General features: G+C 41.3%; 1 protein-coding gene and 1 long non-coding RNA gene across 4 annotated transcripts in view; one reads left to right on the top strand and one right to left on the bottom strand.

Annotated features, from left to right (window-relative positions):
- LOC124291619 overlaps positions 1 to 24,461 on the bottom strand; it is a 237,458-nt gene that overhangs the window by 31,546 nt on the left and 181,451 nt on the right. The window lies entirely within an intron of this gene.
- Positions 7,211 to 23,796, top strand: LOC124291601 (protein wech-like). Of its 3 annotated transcripts, none has more exons than XM_046728641.1 (3): positions 7,278 to 7,608; positions 19,084 to 19,380; positions 21,608 to 23,796. In XM_046728641.1, exons 1-3 carry the CDS (start codon positions 7,317 to 7,319, stop codon positions 23,350 to 23,352), a joined length of 2,334 nt encoding a protein of 777 aa, XP_046584597.1. In that variant the 5' UTR covers positions 7,278 to 7,316; the 3' UTR covers positions 23,353 to 23,796. The 3 variants fall into 3 exon arrangements, with proteins under 3 accessions (XP_046584599.1, XP_046584597.1, XP_046584598.1); XM_046728642.1 differs by lacking the exon at positions 7,278 to 7,608 and adding an exon at positions 18,061 to 18,144; XM_046728643.1 differs by lacking the exons at positions 19,084 to 19,380; positions 21,608 to 23,796 and adding an exon at positions 8,482 to 10,258 and having other exon boundaries at positions 7,211 to 7,608.

Here is a 24,461-nt window from a genome sequence, read left to right on the forward strand (position 1 = left end):
AATGAGTATGGTTTTATGCCACTTTTAGCAATATTCCAGAAGAAGAAGAAGAAATTATTTTCTCAAAGTGTCACATGCTGTGGTACAAAATGTATAGACATAGTATGATACATTAAAAAGAGCACCCGGCCCGTTAGTTATAACGACACACACGCACGCACGCACGCACGCACTCACACACACAGTAGGTAGGTTGTGTCAAACACCAATAAATGTTACAAGTTTTTAAGCAGCTATGAAGATATGTGTGACTTGCATCTGCATGAATAATGCAGCATATCCAATACAACAAAAGAAACCATTCTCTTCCCCGCCCCCACCCATCCCACACCCAATTCACGGGGTCATTTTGTAAATATTTCACTCTCTCCGACTTGTTAAGTTATAATAAACTTTTGAATCATGCGAGATTATGGTCTGACAAAAATGTTCATCATATCAGCAGATTAATGATGAAACCCATGCCATGCCGACATTATCTTATTCTCATTTTTGCAATCTTTTGCTAATTTCTACATTCAAATTTCGGGCTAGTGAATTATTTTGTGGGCTAGTAACTTTCAGGCATAGGTAGCCCGACTGGGTAACAAAATTTGGAAACCAGTTCGCACACTGACTTGTAATATACTCATGCCAATAATGGTTGTCACCCCCTTCAATTTTTTTAATTGCAGTGAGGGTGTGGGGGTGTGGGGGGTGACGACCATTATTGGCATGAGTATACATTAAACATGCTATGCACACCCTCCCTCACCATCAGTCTGAATGAATAGAACATAGCCGGTGTACAACCTCTCCCGTCTTTCATTTTGTGTGGTGTAAGTTATATATCCGATATACCCTTCCCGCCTTTCATTCTGTGTGGTGTAAGTTATATATCCGATATACCCTTCCCGCCTTTCATTCTGTGTGGCTTAGTTTTTTTTATCCGATATACCCTTCCCGTCTTTCATTCTGTGTGGTGTAAGTTATATATCCGATATACCCTTCCCGCCTTTCATTCTGTGATATGTAAGTTATATATCCGATATACCCTTCCCGTCTTTCATTCTGTACGGTGTAAGTTATATATCCGAGATTCCCTTCTCGCCTTTCATTCTGTATGGTGTAAGTTATAGATCCGGTATATACCCTTCCCGCCTTTCATTCTGTGAGGTGTAAGTTATATATCCGATATACCCTTCCTGCCTTTCATTCTGTGAGGTGTAAGTTATATATCCGATAGACCCTTCCCGCCTTTCATTTTGTATGGTGTAAGTTATATATCCGATAGACCCTTCCCGGCTTTTATTCTGTGAGGTGTAAGTTATATATCCGATATACCCTTCCGACTTTCATTCTTTGAGGTGTAAGTTATATATCCGATATACCCTTCACGACTTTCATTCTGTGTGATGTCGTATGATGACAATCAATGACTGTTTACCAACAACGTCGCACACCTGTAATACTGCTGAAACAAATACATGCTCATGATATAGTCAGAATTGTACATTCGACTCAGCTTTTAGTAGAGATTACTTATGGACGTGGAAAAGGTTTGGCCTCTTCTATTAATATATCCGATAAACGCCCTTCCCTCCTTTCATTCTCTGTGATGGAAGTTATATATCCGACACATACACACACCCCCCACCCCCACCCCACCCCTTGCCTTTCAGCCTGAATGATATTACAATATTTTGTTTTCAACACTTTTATCTAAGGGATATTTCATAATTGATGGGGTGTGATGCTGATCTTTATGGAGAAACATGTGCAACGTGAATGACCAACTCCCCTTACAATTTATTTACAAAGTAAGTGACACCCCCCATGCAAGTAAAGGATCATGTATAAATGCAGCAAAATTCGGTCACATACACCTGAATACGGAAATTTGTTCACAGTTACATAGCTAATTACGACAAAAATCAGAATTATTTCAGAACACAATGGGGTGTTTGAACTATTTCCATTAACGTGGCCGATTATATGATATTTATTACGTGATGTAAATAACATGATGCTTGCATTATAAAACAACACAGTTAATGAAAATGAAACGAGAGGTTTGTTTGAGTGGGAATTGCCACACGATATAAACGATTGAATAACTGACAAGTACAAAAATAATTAGAAACTCTTAAGGTGCTTCAAACCTATATTGGAAAATTAAATGTGAGCTACATATTTGCAGAGGAATATGGAAATATGTAACTGATAATTTTCAGTGTCTCCTCACAAAAACATTAACTAAATCATATTCCGCGCATAGATTGCCTTAAGTTTTAGAGTTAACCGGGAGCAGTACTGCAGTAAATAGGGTTTTACGAAATTGTGGACTGTTTATCCCAGTTCTGGTCGCTACAATTGTGCATTTTCCATAACTGAATTTGTGGAAATGATGATGAAAACTGTCAATTCCAACATTCTTATAGCTTGCACGTTTATGTAAGAAATTGAATAACTCATTACTAATGAACTGAGTGAACTAAACTCACTCACTAAACCCGCTGGTTCACATGTCAACCCGCTGGTACAAAAGTCATATTTCGTTTCCTGAGTGGAGACATTTTACATTTTGTAGAAAACCAGTGTTTTGATCCTTTAAAACAACACCGTTTTCACAACATCAAGCATCAACTAAATTTGACAGAATTTTTTACTTAAGGTGTTCTGGCGCTTACCCCTCGATTGGTTTACTTAAATAAGTAGTAATGTTTAACATGAAATCAGTGATTAGAGATCAATAGAAATACAACTGCACCACAAAAGGTTATTCCCCGATTTTCCAATAAAACAATTTCTAAACACGACGTCGCCCGCGACGTCGTGCGCGACGTCGGCCTTGACGTCGTGGGCGACGTCGCCTTCGACGTCGTGGACGACGTCGATTTTGTATTTTTGTCGTAGATCATTCTTGTGTATTTCTGCACGACGTCGTGGACGACGTCTTACTCGACGTCGTGGTCGACGTCGTCTTTTTTATGCGACGTCGTGAGCGACGTCGCCCACGACGTAGTTCTTTTTTTACGCGACACGCGATGGCAATTATAGGACACCATACTAATGTAAACAACCTGACGCAAGCTCTCACTGACAAGGTCAAGGCCACTCAACACAGCCAGCTTACTCCCAGCGCTCGTCTCTCAGCTGCTGTCCCCTGCCTTACTGCCTTCTACGCCCCCCCTCGCCCCCCCACACACACACCCACCGAAGCTTAACCCCTTTTTCCTTCTTTATATAGCCCCATTATTAAACTAATGCAGCCTAACTGCATCTACGTTCTATGCCCCTACCTCCACTGATGTTTCGATAAGTATAGTGTTATATATATGAGTACAATATGTTCTTATCAGTTATCTGTAATACTGTACCTTATCATTATTTGATGTGTTCATATATATGTATACATATGATGGAATTGAAATAATTCATAAATGTAATGTTCAAAACATGTTAATTGAAATGTTTTGTTGAATTCACTCTGCATCTGAATAAACCTTGGAACGCTAGCAACTCTGATGTCATCATTATCCTGAATTCATATATTTTATTTTAAGGCAAAAATTACCGTGAGACAGCACGTTCTCAGTTCCTTATGTTAACCATCTAAGGTAAATATTGTATGCTATGCGGCGATTACCGCCGATATCATTTATGGCTTTGTTTAACTCATGTCATGAGTTATCGCCCCTGGTCTTTGTAAATTTCAACCCCTCAGTGATCATTATATTTCTGTAATGTTTTAATGCACAGATAATATTGTCGGCGCTCATGCATTCAATCTGTATTAACATACCAACTGTTAATGTACTGAATATAACAGACCCACAAAAAGATAACGGCGTGACTTATTCCTGGGTGGGTGAGTGAGTGAGTGATTGTAGTTATGCAGTCATCCACCTATATCACAGGAACCTGAAGTTTGTAATCTTAACACTATCACAGCTATAAAACTGCGACAATAAATCTTGAATCGTTACCCGCGCATTCAATGGCGATTTCACTCTCGTCCCTTTCCGTAGCATGCAAACTGTCCCTGAATGACGAGTTGATCACGAATGAACCACGTCAACCCTGTACGGTATATCACTTTCTGTGCTCAGTTTCCCTCTACACGGGTTACCTAGGGTCCATCTCGCCTGATGATCAGTTTAACTCCACACCGGTTACCTGTCTGTCTCAGGTAAGTGTGTTGTCACAGGGGCTGTGTCTATTCCAGTTATAAAGCTACACAACTGTCCTACTGTGTACAGGTAACACCACAATGGTTCATCTAACTGTTAGGTCATCTCCAGGTACATTCTCAAATCCGGGCACCTAATATCCTGCAATGTTTAGACTGAGCATGGTGTATGAAGTGTCTACTTTCATTACTTCCTTGATCAGCCTCGTGACTTCAATACTGAGATCTGTCCCGATCTATGTGGATGTATGTATATAATGTGTGTTTGCTTAAGTTGTTACTGAATTGATCTCAGATAATTGCTACAGCACAAAATATGGTAAAATACTTCTACATTACCACAATATTTTACATCTAATATAGAGAAACCCGAACTGAACTTCTCCTACTTTCGATATGGTAATGAGCGGGTGTCGCCATGTAACTCTGTCAGGTGATTGACATGCTGCACACGGTTCATAACTGCATGTTGTAAAGCTGGTGACGACGAGTTGCAAAGATCCATTGACGAGCTGCTCACAGACAGACCACTGATTCATGGTGCTTCGTGACACCAAAACATGCCCAGTCTGTTATACTATACAATGTCATGTGGTAATGCTTGTCAACCTCAAAAGATAACATATTCCTATAGCACAATAGCACAACTCATACAACAGCACGGGGACCGACCACTTGACTTTCATGGCAGTGTTTCTTGAACTAAACATCTGAACTAAATTATGAATTAATACCGTAAACGAGCAGGGTTTGAAACCAACATAAACAACAACATAGAAATGTGCTGTAATTAAGAGTTGTATTCTAAAATTAACTAAGTTCAGAAATCAGTACAATTGAGTTGAGTTGAGTTGGGCTTTACGTCACATCGGCATTATTCCAGCAATATAGTGGCGAGAACAAGTTTGCATTAGTAAACATTGTAAGTACATATTCGGAATGAGTTTTATTTCAAAGACATTTATTGATTACATTGTCATTCAAAAGCAGAAAAAGTCATAGCATCAAATTTAAGGGCAGGCGGTTTGTTACATTTCATAGTTACAATTTATGGTTGTTACATTTCACAGTTACAATTTATGATACAGATCAACTTCCCTGAGGTAGTTCAGTATCAGATGGGCGCTCACGCGTGAGAACAGATCTAGGTTTGTTGCATCATAATGTGAGTCCCTTGCAGGCGATAAGTCCACGCATTCGAGCAGAATATGCTTGACGGTGAACACCTCATTGCAAGAGACACACATGGGGGGTCCATCCCCATCCGTTTTCAGATAGTCATGTGTAAATCGACTGTGGCCAATACGACATCGTCGTAAAATTACCTCATCGCGTCTTGACTGACAACCCAAGTAGGTATAACCGATTATTAGCTTCAATTCATGGAGTTTGTTTCTTCCTACTTGAGTGTCCCACCTTTTTTGCATCAGGTCCCGAGTATAGCTTTTGATAGTGGGTTTGAAGTCACTGTACGGGATTAGCAGTGGAGATAAGGGCTTTTCTAGAGCTGCTTTTGCTGCAGCATCGGCCTTAGTGTTACCTGCTATGCCGACGTGACCCGGCAACCAGCAGAGGATGATGTCATATTGGTCAGTAGAAAGGTCGTTGTACAGTTCTAATATGTCCAGGATGATTGGGTGACTTGAAGTCACGTTTAGAATTTGTTGAAGGCAGGATAATGAATCTGTAAATACGATGAATTTTTTGGACTGATTTTGCTGTTGAATGTAGGTCAAAGCTGAGAAGATAGCTTTGGCTTAAGCGGTGAAAATGGAACTGTTGTCGGGGATCCTAGAGGAGACAGTCTTGGCTCCGATGACTGTAGCGCTGGCAACTTGGCCATCGTCCTTTGATCCTTCTGTGAAAATGGATCTGTGAGTATTATACTTCGAACGTAACTGGTTGTATTCCTGTTGGAACACCAAGGGATTTGTTTCAGACTTTTTGAGTTTGGTGAGGGAAAGATCGACCTGTGGTTTCACCATTTGCCATGGTGGTGAGGACAGAAGTCGGTATGGTGCAATGATGTCGAGATCAATTTTAGCTGCAGTTATTTGGGTTTGATCCTGATTCCAAGTGGTGGGCAGAGCCTCAGTCCTTGGTGGTGGATAGAGTCTAATTTTTCTAAATTGCTTTTGCAGGCTCCACCGTAGACATTGGAGCCATAGTTTACTGCGAACAAATGATCTGTACAAGTGAAGGAGGGTGGTCTGATCCCCTCCCCACTCTGTATTTGAAACTACTTTTAGCAAGTCTAGAGCCTTCAAGCACTTTGTTTTCAAATATTTTATGTGTGGTAAGAATGTCAGGTGGCGGTCGAATATGAGTCCAAGGAATTTGGCCTCTTCTACTACCTTGATGGGAGTACCATCTAAAGTTAGGTCTGGATCCTTGTGTGGTTTGTATTTACGACAAAAGTGAATACAATTTGTTTTGGATTTTGGAAACTTAAAAACCATTTTCATTGGCTCATTTTTGGATTTTGTTAAGGCAGAGTTGTAGCTGCCTTTCTATTGCGTGCATGTTCTTACCACGACATGAGGAGGCACCACGAGTGCCCATAAACATTCGTATTGTGGCTCAACGGTTCCAGTATGTCAGGCAAAGGAGAGAATTTTGTGTTTGTGTAAACCGTGAAATATCTGAGGGATTGTATGTTCTGTGTTTTACGTATGAAGAAGTATCCAGTATCAATATCAGGCCAAAGAAAGAATCTACAAGACTGACAGAATCAAACCAACTGATGGTCACTTCCCTTCATCCTATATACAGTTTCTAACGCTTCTCAAATACAGGATTGTTTGTGTATAACGTGAAATATGTGATAGAATAGCTGTTCTATGTTTTATTTATGACCAACAAGACAGGGCGACCCACACACGCACACATCATACACACACAATACAGACGACCCAGTTACAACCCGTCTACCATGGTTACCTCTCATTGATTATAGGATCTACATACATCTGGAATATGTTTTCATTCGTTCATAATTCCAAGAGCAGGATTTACTAGACTTGGTTGTTTTAGACCTGTCAGTAAATCGGGACTACAAATATGGTCGGTGTTTGTGTAATGAATGTTGTGGTTTGTATAGTGGATAGAATGTTTATGTTGTGTCTGCTGACTTTTGGTAGGAGAGATGGCGACCTCCCAGAAGTTGACAGAACACTTCCTGACATGCACCATATGTACAGAGGTGTTTGACAAGCCCTGTACACTTGTGTGTAATCACACCTTCTGTCGGAAATGTGTCGTCAACTACACCAAAACCAGACGGGAAGCCCTCAGTGCCAAGTCTCTCCTGTGTCCATTCTGCAGCAAGATGACGAACGTGTCTGACCCCAAGAGACCAGTGGAGGAGTGGGCGGATGACGTCAAGCCTATCTTTGTCATCCAGGGACTGTTGGACTCGTTTGGCCCCGGATCTAAAGGTGAATAGTTGTAGGTTGTAGCAATATACGTGTTGTTTGCAAGCAGGTAACAGAATAATTTATTTAAGCAATATAAATGTTTGTGATGTTATGCACATTGTATGACCCCTGCTATGTATATACTAGAATAGTTTGATGTATATAAAAAAACTGTTTGTGAGGAATGTGAACTTTCATTGTGGATATCTGTTCAACGGACAAGACACAGCATATCAGGTGACATAACCAAAGACATATATAAACCTGATACATGATCCGTACGACGACGTTTACGGTGCGACAATTCCAAACATATTTACATGACGTTTCAACCTGAGAAGTGTTCCGATGTTTCCGATACATTTTTCTCACATGTGTCAAGTAGGAACATGATGCGACACATCCAACCCTGTAATACATTGCGATGTCACCAGGTTAATATCACCACATCCAGCCCTATAATACATTGTGATGTCACCAGGTTAATATCACCACATCTAGCCCTATAATACATTGTGATGTCACCAGGTTAATATCACCCACATCTAGCCCTATAATACATTGTGATGTCACCAGGTTAATATGACCACATCTAGCCCTATAATACATTGTGATGTCACAAGGTTAATATCCCCAACATCTAGCCCTATAATACAATGTGATGTCACCAGGTTAATATCACCACATCTAGCCCTATAATAAATTGTGATGTCACCAGGTTAATAACACCACATCTACCCTTGTAATACATTGTGATGTCATGAGGTTAATGTCACCACATCTAGCCCTATAATACGCTGTGATGTCACCAGGTTAATATCACCACATCTAGTCCTATAATACACTGTGATGTCACCAAGTTATTATCACCACATGATTGAATGGTTATTCCAGATACAACTAACTGCAGTTATTGCAAGGAGGAAGGGGAGACAACTCCAGCTACATCTTGGTGTTCTGTTTGTGACGACGCACTATGTGAACGATGTACAAGGATGCACCAACGAATCCCCTCTTTCCGTCACCATGACGTGGTTAACCTGTCTGGAGACACAAGGGTCAAGGTCAAGAGAAAGGTCATGTGTAAAGTTCACAAGGACGAGAATATCAAATATCTTTGTAAAGATTGTATAACAGCTGTTTGTCAAACATGCTGCATTATCCATCACAGGAGATGTGAGTTGGTTGTTGAAATCGGGTCAGAGATTCCTGCAATGAAAACCGAGCTGAGAAAGAACAAAAACAATTTGTTAAAGAAACACAATAAGATGGAAACACATGTTGGAAAACAAACCTACAAAGTTGGTGAAGAATTGGCTCGTTATGTACAAATAGAATCAAGTATCAAGTCTGCAAGTCTCGCAGCAATACAGATGATCAAAGCCAAGGAACGGAAACTTTTGTCTGAACTGAAAGAGATGTCTGACAGACACATTGGACAACTGAAGGCAGACATAAAGTCAGGTGAGATATCAGTACAGATGTACCGACAACAGACTGAGCTGATAGACCAGGCTCTACAATCTGAGTGTGACATGGATGTGTATGAGATGTATCAGGGATGTGAGGCCGGTGATGTGGAGGCTGTCGGTGTCGTAGACGTGAAGGAGAAGGGAAGAATAGACAGGATAACATTCAGACAGGACACGGACAAGCTGAGTAGAGCACTGGAAGATCTCCATCTGGGTGACATACACGTCCAGTATGACGATGTGCTGGACCTAAAGGCTACCCCTGTATTACAGGACACCATTAAGTTAACAGTAGCAGGAGATGCAGGTGGAGTATTCCCCCGTGACGTGACGGTGTTAGAGGTGAATGGTACAGACACAGTGGTAGTTACAGACACACAGAACAGAAGTGTAAAGTCCTTCTACACCAGGAACAGTCAACCAGGTCACAGCAAGCTCAGTCTGGACGGTAGACCATGGGGTATAACAAGGGTAAAAGACAACCAGGTGGCTGTCACTATGCCGTTTACCAGTCAGATTGTAACAGTTGAAGTGAACCCTGACCTGATGCTGCTGTCGACCATCACAACCAGCAAACAGTACTGGGGTATAACGTCTCTGATACCATCAACACTGGCAGCTAGTTCTAAGTCCCCTCCCTGTGTTGATATCCTGGATATGTCGGGACACGTGCTGAAGTCAGTTTGTCCTGGCCACAATGGTGGAGACATCTTAAAGTGTCCCTACTACCTCTGTACCACGAGGACAGGAAACATCCTGGTGTCTGACCGTGTAACCAACTGTGTCGTGTGTCTGACCCCCGAGGGAGACGTGGTGTTCAACTACATACGTACAGGAGACACAGCACTGATGGTTCCACGTGGTATCACAAGTACCAGCACAGGCGACATCCTGGTGACAGACAGCTCACTATACAAAGTCATCCATCTGACAGAGTCAGGACAGTTTATTAGAAACATACTGACATCACAGGATGGTGTCCAGTATCCATTAGGACTGTGTGTTGGTGGGCGTGGTCGTATGTACTTGTGCACACCAGATGGAGTGAAGGTGTTTACATTTCGTAAGTGAGAGAACATGTCAGAACCCTTTTCTGTATTAAATATAGATATATGTTACCTGGATAGATAGGATGTGATGCACTGTAGGGACATTTGACTTTTGATGTAAATGTGACGAACCATACATACTTGTAATGTATTGAGGGTCGGTGGGGTAGCCTAGTGGTTAAAACGCTCGCTCGTCACTCCGAAGACCCCGGTTTGATGCCTTACATGGGTACAATGTGTGAAGCCCATTTCTGGTGTCCCCCGACTTGATATTGCTGGAATATTGCTAAAAGCTAAAAGCGATATAAAACCATACTCTCTCACCTACTGGAATGTAATGTAATGTAAGCAGCCATTATTTCTACTTTATATTCAGATATATTGTCTCAATAACACTATGTGGTCCAATATTATGTAGAATATTGATATTTTGAGTTGTAATGATTTTGAATCACTTTTTCTATATGCGACTTTGATGAACAATTGTTTTACAAAATTTACTGAATTGGTCAAATGGGACAACTGAGTGGTCAAAGGGAGATAAGTCGTTATGAGTAGTATGTGAAGAGCCATAAAATGTAGCGAACGAATGAATAGTTTATCAGTGAGTTAGTTACTGTTTTACGCTGCTTGTCACATTATTCCACACATTGTAATTTGTTGGGAATCGAACCCGGGTCTTCGCCGTGACGAACGAACACTTTAACCACTGGTCTACCCGGCCCCTATTTTATCACAATTTGTGTTTAGTGTGCGTGTTGTAAATTGATACATGCAGTGTTTATACCGACGTGTACACTTATATATTCTCTGCCTCATATCATTCATTCACTTGATGGAGGAGTAAGAAACGTTGTGTTCCTCATAATAAAGAAGTTGTCATCGATAAAACTCTCTTCCTGATGTGTATCCCTTCTAAATGCCATTCAAAGACCTGATGTGTTACATGTACGTAGTGATGTCTGGCTCAGTATAGAACATTGCCATTTCCTTTGCTAATATGTTATACTACCCTTACAATTGTTCTGCCTTTGAAATTTCTAATTATGATGTGTCTTGATTTGTAAACTTGGTTACTTTTATAATACAATTGTTAACTTGTTGAACTGAGTGCAGTTGTTTGTTGTTTCACACTATATTGTTTTGAGAGAAGAGAGAGAGAGACAGAGAGAGAGAGACAGAGAGAGACAGAGAGAGAGACAGAGAGAGAGAGATACAGAGAGAGAGACAGAGAGAGACACAGAGAGACAGAGAGACACAGAGAGAGAGACACAGAGAGAGAGACACAGAGAGAGACACAGAGAGAGACAGAGAGAGACACAGAGACAGAGAGACACAGAGACAGAGAGAGACACAGAGATAGAGAGAGACACAGAGACAGAGAGAGAGACACAGAGAGAGACAGAGAGAGAGACACACAGAGAGAGACAGAGAGAGAGACACAGAGAGAGACACAGAGACACAGAGAGAGACACACAGAGAGACAGAGACACAGAGAGAGACACAGAGAGAGAGACAGAGACACAGACAGAGAGAGAGAGAGAGACACAGAGAGAGACACACAGAGAGACATAGAGAGAGAGACACAGAGAGAGACAGAGAGAGACAGAGAGAGAGACAGAGAGAGAGACAGGGAGAGACAGGGAGAGACACACAGAGAGATCCCCACTGTCAATCTCCAGGGTCCCGTTGTACAAAACAACCTTAGCTCTAAGGTTACCTTATCTCCTTAAGTTTTAACCTTAGGCCTTTGCTAAGGGTGACGTCCCGTTGTACGAATCTACCTTACGCTAAGGTAGCCTTACTTAAGGTGAAAATTTATGGTTGGTCCGACCCAACCTTAGTGTGGCTAAGGCTGACAGAAGACCTTTACCCATAATACCCTCTGTTTACTCTGCGGCGTAACACGCTATTCACACAACCACCCACATAGAAACTGGATACTGCAACCGCCACTCGTCAATGGTCGAGTTTATACCTTTCAAACTTCAAACACATGTCATCGTATGCCAGTTGTGTAGATCGATGCTCATGCTGTTGATCACTCGATTGCCTGGTCCAGACTCGATTATTTACAGACCGCTGCCATATAGTTGGAATATTGCTGAGTGCAGCGTTAAACAACAACTACTAAGCTTGGCTGAAGCTTTTTAATTTGGTCTGCAATAGACAGAGGTATCCTGTTAAATAGGTGCGAAATCGCAATATTAAGTACCCGTAATGGTGGCCAGATCTGTTGCATGATTTATGAGACACTGCTGGGTTTGGGAACATATGTTCTTATGCATTTTCAAAGCGATATTGGACCAAGTCGAGTGTCCCTCAGTGACATTGGTTCAATACAAGTCACACAACGACCCTACAGATGGGTACTTTAGCAAGTTGAATAACACAAGGGGTTCTTTGAGTTACTACTCCTACACCTACTATAAGAGTAGCAACATGTTAACACATTTTCATTGTCCATATCACTGCCCATAATAAGTGGTATACTAGTGTAATTTAAACGTCATAATTTATCACGTTGTGACTCCCATAGGGATTGTTTTGCTAAACATTTCGTGAGAAAAATAGATACAGCGAGTGAGAGTGAGCGTTTATTTCGTATAATGGCCTAATGGCCCAGAGTACAAAAAATACATAATTGTTTGTTTGTGCGCATACAATACGTAAACATAAATATAATGCATCACTGTATATCAGTCAAACAGGTAGGTTTCTCTTCTGGTAGATTGCTAGGCTCAAGTCTCTATTAGTGTACGACGCACTTATATACTCTTCTGTTTCCAAAACTGACTTGTACGATGAATAAACTTTAAGAAAGGAACTAGTACCAATATCACTGCTCCTAGTTTGGAAACAGATATCCTTAGAGCGTTGCTTAAACGTTTCAATAATACATCTACGTCGCCAAAGTCTTGTGTAATCCGCACAATAGAGAATCCAAATTTAAACAATAGTGAAAGAACATAAGACACGAAGTTGACACTTCCATTTTCACCATTCATTCTTACGAGTCTACTACAGTAACTGATACAACGGTTAAAATAATTGAATATATCCCTCCACGCTAGAGCCTCATCGACTATATAAACCAGGTTAATAATACCGTATCATTCAAGCTCAGATCGAGACACGAAAAGCATTGGTAACTGAAGATCAATTCTAACCCTGATCTTCACGGTGTTATCCACGAACTGCCATGAATCACGGAAGGAGGTCACAGAAGACATACAATGAAAGTAAAACGCCAAGAAGACATAATGACCACGATCTATTGGCCGTGAGGAAAACAGACCAGTATACGAAGAAAGATGTATTGTTTTTAGTTTTTTATACCTTTGTGTGATACATTAACAATATGGTTTGAGAGGACCGTACAGATGTAGAGCAGGTAGACTACAGATGTAGAGCAGGTAGGTTACAGGTGTAGAGCAGGTAGAATACATATGTAGAAGAGGTAGACTACAGATGTAGAGCAGATAGACTACAGATGTAGAGCAGGTAGACTACAGATGTAGAGGTTGTAGACTACAGATGTAGAGGAGGTAGACTACAGATGTAGAGCAGGTAGACTACAGATGTAGAGCAGGTTGACTACAGATGTACAGCAGGTAGACTGCAAATGTAGAGCAGGTAGACTACAGATGTAGAGCAGGTAGAGTACAGATGTAGAGCAGGTAGACTACAGATGTAGAGCAGGTAGACTACAGATATAGAGCAGGTAGACTACAGATGTAGAGGAGGTAAACTATAGATGTAGTGGAGGTAGACTACACATGTAGAGGAGGTAGACTACAGGTGTAGAGCAGGTAGACTACAGTTGTAGAGCAGGTAGACAACAGATGTAGAACAGGTAGACCACAGATTTTTCTGGGATATCTCCACACGGAAGAGTTGTATGTACGGTCAAATGACATACGTCTGAGCTGCTTTCTGTTCAACGCGATCAACACCTGTTACTGAATTGACTTGACATTATTGTGTGGTGGGAGGGAGATCACTCGTAATGAGGTATTTTTATAGAGCAATAACAGCGATCGCCAGAATAGTGTATCACCACTTGAGCTGTTTCAGAACTTCCCGTGTGTTGTAAACAGACATACGAGGGGGACATTGAAGAGCGATGTTCGAGTAGCAGTACGAGTACTGAGTACCATGGGATACTGTCAATCGCTCTTCAAGGTGCTTCGCCGTGTGGCCCTAGAGGACCAAACACTTTATGAATACTCTGTACTCAAGCTTATCCATTTCTGCAGTTTCGATAGGGGTACATGTAATGTCACGTAAAGTAGGGACATGTGCATGTCAACATTACGTTTATGTGAATGATCTAAACCTTTCTTCAATATCATACAGTTATTTTTATCATGCACACAACAGAAGCATTTCAGGCTCAAAACGTTTTGATAGCCCCTCGTAAACAGTGTACACTGCCGCTTGATGGTCAACGCAGCACTCAGTTTTCCAGCCACGTGTTTGTGGCAGCGATCTACTTTTTATATCTGAGTATTATGATCACTTTGCGCCAGTTAGATTTTAAGTATTGTAAATCATCGTTAATTCTCTATCTTTATTTCAGCCTCCAACAGGCGCTGACATATGCAATGTAAATATATATTGTAATATATTGCTTTGTTTGCCCTTACTGTAGTAGCTGAAATGAAATAGTTACAAATTCATGTACTTTTGATAAATTTCTTGATTTCAGCTCATACCAGCGCTGAAACAGTTCATATACTTAATCGCTTAGTTTTAATGTAGAGGAGGTAGACTATAGATGTAGAGCAGGTAGACTACAGATGAAGAGCAGGTAGACTACAGATGTAGAGCAGGTAGACTACAGATGTAGAGGAGGAAGACTTCAGATGTTTCTGGGATATCTCCACATGAGAGAGTTGTATGTACGATCAAATGACATACGTCTGAGCTGCTTTCTGTTCAACGCGATCAACACCTGTTACTGAATTGACTTGACATTATTGGGTGATGGAAGGGAGATCACTCGTGATGAACAAGTTCATAAGTCATGTACTTTTGATAAGTTTCTTGATTTCAGCTCATATCAGCGCTGAAACATTTCATATACTTAATCGCTTAGTTTTAATAATACAATCAATAGTGTCTACTCAACCATGACCATACGTCACGATTGGTCCATTCAAACCTGCATGCTTTTCCTATGTCTGAACACCTCGCACCCTCACACGTCATATCGTCACCAGACACGACTGACAAAACTTGTGTGACAGGTTATCTTCAATGTGTAATTATAAACACACAACATATATTAAATAAGGGTAATTAATGCCGTCAGTGTAGTTAGCGTGTGTTGTAAACGGCACGCGGGTAGACGCAAAGTTTCTCTGTTAATGTGTATCATATCTTCCCTGTTAAACGTAAATAACATTAAATAACTATAAAGCGAGGCATAGTGAGAATGTTTTGTGTAGGAATGTTGTCTCATTGTTGTTATCGCAGTTTGCACGAGGTGAGGTGAGGTGAAATTTTGCTTAACGTCGTGCTTGAGAATATTTCGCTCATATGACGACGTGCATGCTTGTGTATGTGTATGTGCGGCTGCTTGTACTAGCCCAGACTGAAGCTGGTTTTATAGTGCTAGCCCACTGAGATACCATGCCGCAGTGAAGCATGAATACCCCACTCAGATACATTATACTGACTCCGAGCCGACCACTCATTGTTGTACCCATTAATGCCGAGCGCCAGGCAGGAACCAACAAGTACCATATTTTAACGTCTTTTGGTATGACGCGGTCGGGCATCGAACCCGTGACCTTCCGCTCTCGGGGCGGACGCTCTAACCACTACACCACGGAGTCGGTCTCTAAAACAATGTAGTGATCGGTGCTACCGCACTCTTACATTGGATTGGCCATCCGATGCTGCTCGTATGTTTCCGGGTGTGATCGAGGCACGTGATCAACTTACCCGCCAAATCTGACTGATGACAATTAGGAGATCAAGACGAGACACTGACGACTACGGACACGAATACTTCGCAGAACCCTATAAAGTTGATCTCCCAACTCATCATCGCTTACGAAGCCTTTCTCTATCACCTGGCTTTCACAACAACAAATAATCGCAAAGTATCTCAATCCAAGGTTTTATAGAGTATCAAATATATCTTTCTATGCTTATCATTAAGTCTATATGGAGAGTTTACACTGAATCGGTTTGGTTCTTATCATAACCTATCTTATTTCAAGGACACATTATTCCATCGTCTGCTATGGCAGCCCAGGCATAAACACGGGCCCCTGTGCCATACATAGGGTATCTAATGTGCCGGACAATACTGTTTATAACATGTATATATATCATTCTAACATAAAGAACCATCGTTCCTTTATGTTAACGAATTTAGGGTACTTCATTACTGTATCCAGTAGTGAGATCAAACTTATTGACTTCCGTAACGGTGCGTATTTCATCACCATACTTAAACCTTTAGGGATAAATTTAGCAGAAGACGCATTTTATGAAATAAAGCTGAAAGTTACTTAATATTCATCATAAAATCATGAACCTCGAACGTAACTATTTCAGTGTTCCCATACTGATGTATGCCGGAAGACAGGCTCAACACATTGATCATTGCTGTTATCATGACTGCAAATGTTACCGTGACCGAGGAAAAAATAATTCAGTATCTAATCAGTTTTCCATGAACATGTGATAGGTGAGTGGCTTGCATACCAGTCTGCAGTAGGTCTATTCAAAACATAGTCATAGTTGGGATCGTCCCACGGCTGTATGTTGTCAACTGGTGGAATCGTCGTTAATACTGTTAATGTACTGAATATTTACAAATAGATGTAAATGTATGTTCTGTAAACATGCTGAACATTGTTATTATATTGTTATTATAGTGTTGCCACAACTGTTTCAGGGTTTAGCGTGTACACTAAATTGTCAAGCCACTTGGAAGTAAACAACCCTGCCTTCACTCTGCGTGTTGTCACTGTGACCCAGCCACATGTTGATGGCGGTAGTCTGTAGATAGTCGAGTGTTGGCTGGATAAACGAGTGATTGCTATTATGGCAGCATCCAAGCAGCCGGTGCATGACAACAATTATTCTTCCATGTGACGGAACCTATTCATATAGTCCCCTTGGACGACATATCCTTGATCCTTGATAACCAGAATCCCATGGGAATGAAGCATACGGTTCGTGACCGTTGTTAACCACAAGCAAGTCTTGACCAATCTGTACACAAGTCTGAGAGTGTAACGACATCGTTCATTAATATTGAGGGTCAACGTGCGGATGTCATGTCCAGGAGCTCTGACGGACACTGGTCGCCTTCTTTGATACCAGCACACAAATTTCGTCCAGTATAATTTAGCATTTACTCTTTAATATTAAACGTCAGTACAAAAAAATGACCAGTCCAGTCCTCAGAAAAGTTAGGGGAGTGTTTTAACACCGCTTTTAGCAGTATCACGGCGGGACACCTAAATTGGCTTCACACATTTGGTCCATGTGGGGAATCAAACCCGGGTCTTCCGTCTGACGAGCAGACGACTCAACATGAATGTTCATGTTCTCCAAGATAAACTGTTTTTCACATTCAAACCCAAACCAACAGACAGCATGTGCTTTGTGAACGTGTAGAGTGTAGCAGACCCACAAAAAGATAACGGTGTGACTTATTCCTGGGTGAGTGAGTGAGTTAGTGATTGTTGTTATGCAGTCATCCAGCTATATCACAGGAGCCTGAAGTTTGTAATCTTAACACTATCACAGCTATAAGACTGCGACGATAAATCTTGAATTGTGACCCTGCGGATTCTCATTCGACATCACTCGTCCCTTTCCGTAACATGCAAACTGTCCCTGAATGACGAGTTGATCACGAATGAACCACGTCAACCCTGTACGGTATATCTCTTTCTGTGCTCAGTTTCCCTCTGGACCGGTCACCTGGCTGTCTCAGGTGAGTGTGTTGTCACAGGGGCTGTGTCTATTCCAGTTATAACGCTACACACCTGTCCTACTGTGTACAGGTAACACTACAATGGTTCATCTAACTGTTAGGTCATCTCCAGGCACATGCTCAAATCCGGGCACCTAATATCCTGCAATATTTAGACTGAGCATGGTGTATGAAGTGTCTACTTTCATTACTTCCTTGATCGGCCTCTTGACTTCAATACTGAGATCTGTCCCGATGTATATGGATGTATGTATCACGTGTGTATGTTAAAGTTATTACTGAATTGATTTATGATAAATGCTACAGCACAAACATATGGTAAAATAATTTTACATTACCACATTATTTGACATCTATTGTAGCGGAATCCGAACTTAACGTCCCCTACTTTCGATATGGTAATGAGCGGGTGTCGCCATGAACTCTGTCAGGTGATCGACATGCTGCACACGGTTATCTGATTGATGGTGCTCCTTGACACCAGTCAAAACATGACCAGTCTGTTATACTATACAATGTCATGCGGTACTGCTTGTCAACCTCAAAAGATAACATATTCCTAAAGCACAATAGCACAACTCATACAACAGCCCGAGGGACCGACCGCCTGACTTTCATGGCAGTGTTTCTTGAACTAAACACCTGAACTAAATTATGAATTAATTCCGTAAAAGAATAAGCTTTGAAACCAACAAAAACAACAACAACAAAGAAATGTGCTGTAATTAACAGTTGTGTTCTAAAATTAACTAAGTTCAGAAATCAGTACAAAGGCACCACAAGTGCCCATAAACATTCGTATAGTGGCTCAACGGTTCCAGTATGTCAGGCAAAAGAGATAATTTTGTGTCTGTGTAAACCGTGAAATATCTGAGGGAATGTAAGTTCTGTGTTTTACGTATGAAAAAGTATCCAATATCAATATCAGGCCAAAGAAAGAATCTACAAGACGGACAGTGGTTTGTATAGTGGATAGAATGTTTATGTCGTGTCTGCTGACTTTTGATAGGAGAGATGGCGACCTCCCAGAAGTTGACAGAACACTTCCTGACATGCACCATATGTACAGAGGTGTTTGACAAGCCCTGTACACTTGTGTGTAATCATACCTTCTGTCGGAAATGTGTCGTCAACTACACTAAAACCAGACCAGAAGCCCTCAGTGCCAAGTCTCTCCTGTGTCCATTCTGCAGGAAGATGACGAAAGTGTCTGACCCCGAGAGACCAGTGGAGGAGTGGGCGGATGACGTCAAGCCAAGCTTCGTCATCCAGGGACTGTTGGACTCGTTTGGCCCCGGATCTAAAGGTGAATAGTTGTAGGTTGTAGCAATATACGTGTTGTTTGCTAGCAGGTAACAGAATAATTGATTTAAGCAAAATAAATGTTTGTGATGTTATGAACACTGTATGATCCCTGCTATGTAAATACTAGTATAGTTTGATGTATGTAAAACAACTGTTTGTGAGGAATGTGAATTTTCATTGTGGATATGTGTTCAACGAGCAAGAAACAGCATATCAGGTGACATGACAAAAGACATATATAAACCGTATTCTACCATGACTTCAGTAAACACTGGATTGTGATTGGTTAATTAAAGTCATTCAGAGGTATATAATCACGTTATACTGGTCTCTGATTTTCCGTGCGCAATTATACATGGTTTACGGTAATGCACTATTTTTGTCTGCCCTCCAACATGGCGGACACCAAACAACCTACCGATGCATCGATAAATTACGGCGATTTTGCTGTCGGAAATTACACATATGTCTTTAAAGATGGATTTAGCGATGACGGGCTCGACTCACTACTTGCGTAAATCACAGCGATAGGTGTTTATACATACAAAAGTACTTCGAATGCTTGGAAACAAATATTCAGTCGAACAAGATCAAAACATCGTCTGCTTTCCGAATAAAAAATCAACAAGAACAAATATGTTTACGTTGATTCTATGTTATGTCAGAATAGATCCAGCAATAGACTGCTACATAATTTCCGTGTTAAATTTATTATCAGCTTTCGTCAACGATATCGCCACTGATCTTAATCCGGTAACGGAGGATGCATTAACATCGAACGCCGAAGAAATTTGAATCCCTTCCGTCCACATAAATAGACAGTTGGGTTATCAGTTCAAGCAAAATGATATTTTGAAATTTGTACTGTTTCAAATTTAGCGGTAGTAATTACAGAACCTGAAAACCGTTCTGTTTAGCCCAACATATATTTTTCTAAAAGTATAATATCGTTGAAAAAAGTTATTTAGCTTAGTCATGATCCCCCTTATCCTTTACACTGCTTGATCTAAAGTAGTCTATTAAAGTATAATTAATTACCTTACCGTGTTTATGCCAGAGGTACACCCTCATGTCCTGTCCCATCCTTTCGGAAATATCATCACAAATCTGGCTCTTTGTCAACAGCCTCGAGGACATGCTAGCGAATCCGATTCAATTTGAATTCACTACACTTTGAAGCCACTAGGTCACAAAACACTTTCCAAAATGTAAAAAATAATATCAGTAAAATCGAATTTGAGCACAAAGTACACATATGAGTGTGTAAGGGTCACCACAGCTGTCGCACGCAGACGTAGAGGTGCGTGAAATCGTCAAGTTGACAGGGCGCAAAATTCAACAGTACTAAATTCGGTACAACATGGCCTTCTCGTTACAGCAAAAGCTCCCCTACTCTTACATTTTGTACCAGTACCAGTAATTAGATATCAAAGATTATCTCAGTCATACAATCAGGTTAACCTTGCGCAAACTGTCAGAGGCTCTCCTGTCGCATCTTTCCAAATTTGCACGTAAATGTAAACAATGACTTCCGAGAAAAGGTCAAGGCCATGAGGTTGCTGCCATTATTCTGGTGGGGAAAGGGTCTACGGTGGAATTTTCAAATGTGAACCAAGCTTTTTAAACTTATTTGATATATCTTTTCCAACTTATCAGTTAATGATTGATGATTAATGCATTGAAAAAAAACCCGTGATTTGTTATTACTGAATCTGGAGTTTGTTAGTTATTGACGGTCTGCCACCAATCACCCCGTTTCGGGCGATGCCACTTGAGATAGGAATGCGAGGCAGCTTCACGTATTGACTCGTAACCAAAGAAAGAGCTACAACTGAAATTGTTCATAAAATAGTCATGGTAGAATGGAGATAAACCTACTGTGTTGGAAAATCAGAGGTATATAACGAAATTATAATAGCTCTAAATTGTTCATTTAAAACCTCACGCTACGCGTTCGGTTTTAAATGAAATTTAGAGCTATTATAATTTCGTTATATACCTCTGATTTTCCCACACAGTAGGTTTATCTCCTAATTCATGATCCGTACAACAACGTTTACAGTGAGACAATTTCAAACATATTTACATGACGTTTCAACCTGAGACGTGTTCCGATGTTTCCGATACATTTTCAAGTCAAGTAGGAACATGATGTGACACATCCAGCCATATAATACATTGTGATGTCACCAGGTTAATATCACCACATGAATGAATGGTTATTTCAGATACAACTAACTGCAGTTATTGCAAGGAGGAAGGGGAGACAACTCCAGCTTCAACTTGGTGTTCTGTTTGTGACGACGCACTATGTGAACGATGTACACGGATGCACCAACGAATCCCCTCTTCCCGTCACCATAACGTAGTTGACCTGTCTGGAGAGACAAGGGTCAAGGTCAAGAGAAAAATCATTTGTAAAGTCCACAAGGACGAGAATATGAAATATCTTTGTAAAGATTGTAAAACAGCTGTTTGTCAAACATGTTGCACCATACATCACAGGAAATGTGACATGGTTGTTGAAATTGAGTCAGAGATTCCTGCAATGAAAACCGAGCTGAAAAGGAATAAAGAGAATTTATTAAAGAAACACGATGAGATGAAATCATATGTTGGAAAACAAAACTCCATTGTCAAAGAAGAATTGGCGCTATATATACAAATAGAATCAAGTATCAAGTCTGCAAGTCTCACAGCAATACAGATGATCAAAGCCAAGGAACGGAAACTTCTGTCTGAATTGAAAGAGATGTCTGACAGACACATTGGACAACTGAAGGCAGACATAAAGTCAGGTGAGATGTCAGTACAGATGTACCAACAACAGACTGAGCTGATAGACCAGGCTCTACAATCTGAGTGTGACATGGATGTGTATGAGATGTATCAGGGATTTGAGGCCGGTGATGTGGAGGCTGTCGGAGTCGTAGACGTGAAGGAGAAGGGAAGAATAGACAGGATAACATTCAGACAGGACACGGACAAGCTGGGTAGAGCACTGGAAGGTCTCCATTTGGGTGAGATACACGTCCAGTATGACGATGGGCTGGACCTGGAGGCTGCTCCTGTGTTACAGGACACCATTACCGTGCTGGACCTGAAGGCTACCCCTGTGTTACAGGACACCATTGCTGTGCTGGACCTGAAGGCTGATACTGTGTTACAGGACACCATTGACGTGAGAGTAGCAGGAGATGCAGATAGAGGAGACCCCAGTGACGTAACAATGCTAGTGGTGAATGGTACAGACACAGTGGTAGTTACAGACTACAACAACAACAGTGTCAAGTCCTTCTACACCAGGAACAGTCAACCAGGTCACAGCAAGCTCAGTCTGGAAGGTAGACCCTATGGTATAGCAAGGCTGAAACACAACCAGGTGGCTGTCACTGTGCCGTATACCAGTCAGATTGCAACAGTTGAAGTGAACCCTGACCTGGTGCTGCTGTCGACCATCACAACCAGCAAACAGTACTGGGGTGTAACGTCTCTGACACCATCAACACTGGCAGCAAGTTCCCACTCCCCTGTATGTGTTGATATCCTGGATATGTCAGGACACGTGCTGAAGTCAGTCTGTCCTCGCCCCAATGGTGGAAACATCTTAAAGTGTCCCGACTCTCTCTGTACCACGAGAACAGGAAACATCCTGGTGTCTGACTGGGGAACCAACTGTGTCGTGTGTCTGACCCCCGAGGGAGATGTGGTGTTCAACTACAGACCTACAGGAGACACAGCACTGAAGGTTCCACGTGGTATCACAAGTACCAGCACAGGCGACATCCTGGTGACAGACAACTCACTACACAGAGTCATCCATCTGACAGAGTCAGGACAGTTTGTCAGAAACATACTGACATCACAGGATGGTGTCCAGTATCCATACGGACTCTGTGTTTGTGGTCGTGGTCGTGGTCGTATGTACTTATGTACATCAGATGTAGTGAAGGTATTTACATTCTGTAAGTGAGAGAACATGTCACAATCTCTTTCTGTATGTTAAATATAGATATATGGTACCTGGATAGATATGATGTGATGCACTGTAGAAACATTTGACTTTTGATGTGAACGTGATGAACCATACCTGTTGTAGAAAGACCCAACTTGTAATGTTTTGATGGTTGGTGGGGTAGCCTAGTGGTTATAGCGTTCGCTCGTCACGCCGAGACCCGGGTTTGATTCCTTACATGGATACAATGTTTGAAGCCCATTTCTGTTGTCCCCCGACTTGATATTGCTGGAGATTGCTAAAACTAACACCGATTTAAAACATACTCTCTCACCTACTGTAATGTAATGTAAGCAGCCATTACTTCTACTTTATATTCAGATATATTGTCTCAATAACACTATGTGGTCCAATATCATGTAGAATATTGATATTTTGAGATGTAATGATTTTGAATCACTTTTTCTTTAAGTGACTTTGATGAACAATTGTTTTACAAAATGTACTGAATGGGTTGTAGGTCTTATGGCATGTTTAACAGCGGTTTTCACTCTCTTCTCGACATGTTGTGTGATATGCATAGCAGGGCAATCGTCTTTGCTCACATTTTATCATCTCTGTATACGTTATTCTGATCACATTTATGCTGTTGATGTTAACTCAGTGTTGGATACGGGGTCGTGTTTGATCGGTACAAAAGCAGCCAAACCGGGTGGAGCATGAAATCAGTTTAGAGCAGCCATTGTGGCCAAACGATCACCAGATGGATACAGTACTACCACTGCACACATACACATGAAATGTCTTGCCAACTTGTGACGTGTTGTGTTGCACAAACCGACAGCTTTGTCTGTTGAACAGCGGTACGTAGGATTGACATGACAACTGAGAGGTCAAAGGGGCATAAGTTGTTATGAGAAGTATATAAGGAGCCATAAAATGTAGCGAACAAATGAATAGTTTATCAGTGAGTTAGTTGCGGTTTTACGCTGCTTGTCACATTATTCCACACATTGTAAGTTGTTGGGAATCGAACCCGGGTCTTCGTCGTGACGAACGAACGCTTTAACCACTGGGCTACCCGGCCCCTATTTTATCACAATTTCTGTTTAGTGTGCGTGTTGTAA

The sequence above is a fragment of the Haliotis rubra genome, unplaced genomic scaffold (assembly GCF_003918875.1).
Source record: "Haliotis rubra isolate DU_JTF1 unplaced genomic scaffold, ASM391887v1 Scf498, whole genome shotgun sequence".
Classification (NCBI taxonomy): Eukaryota; Metazoa; Mollusca; class Gastropoda; order Lepetellida; family Haliotidae; genus Haliotis; species Haliotis rubra.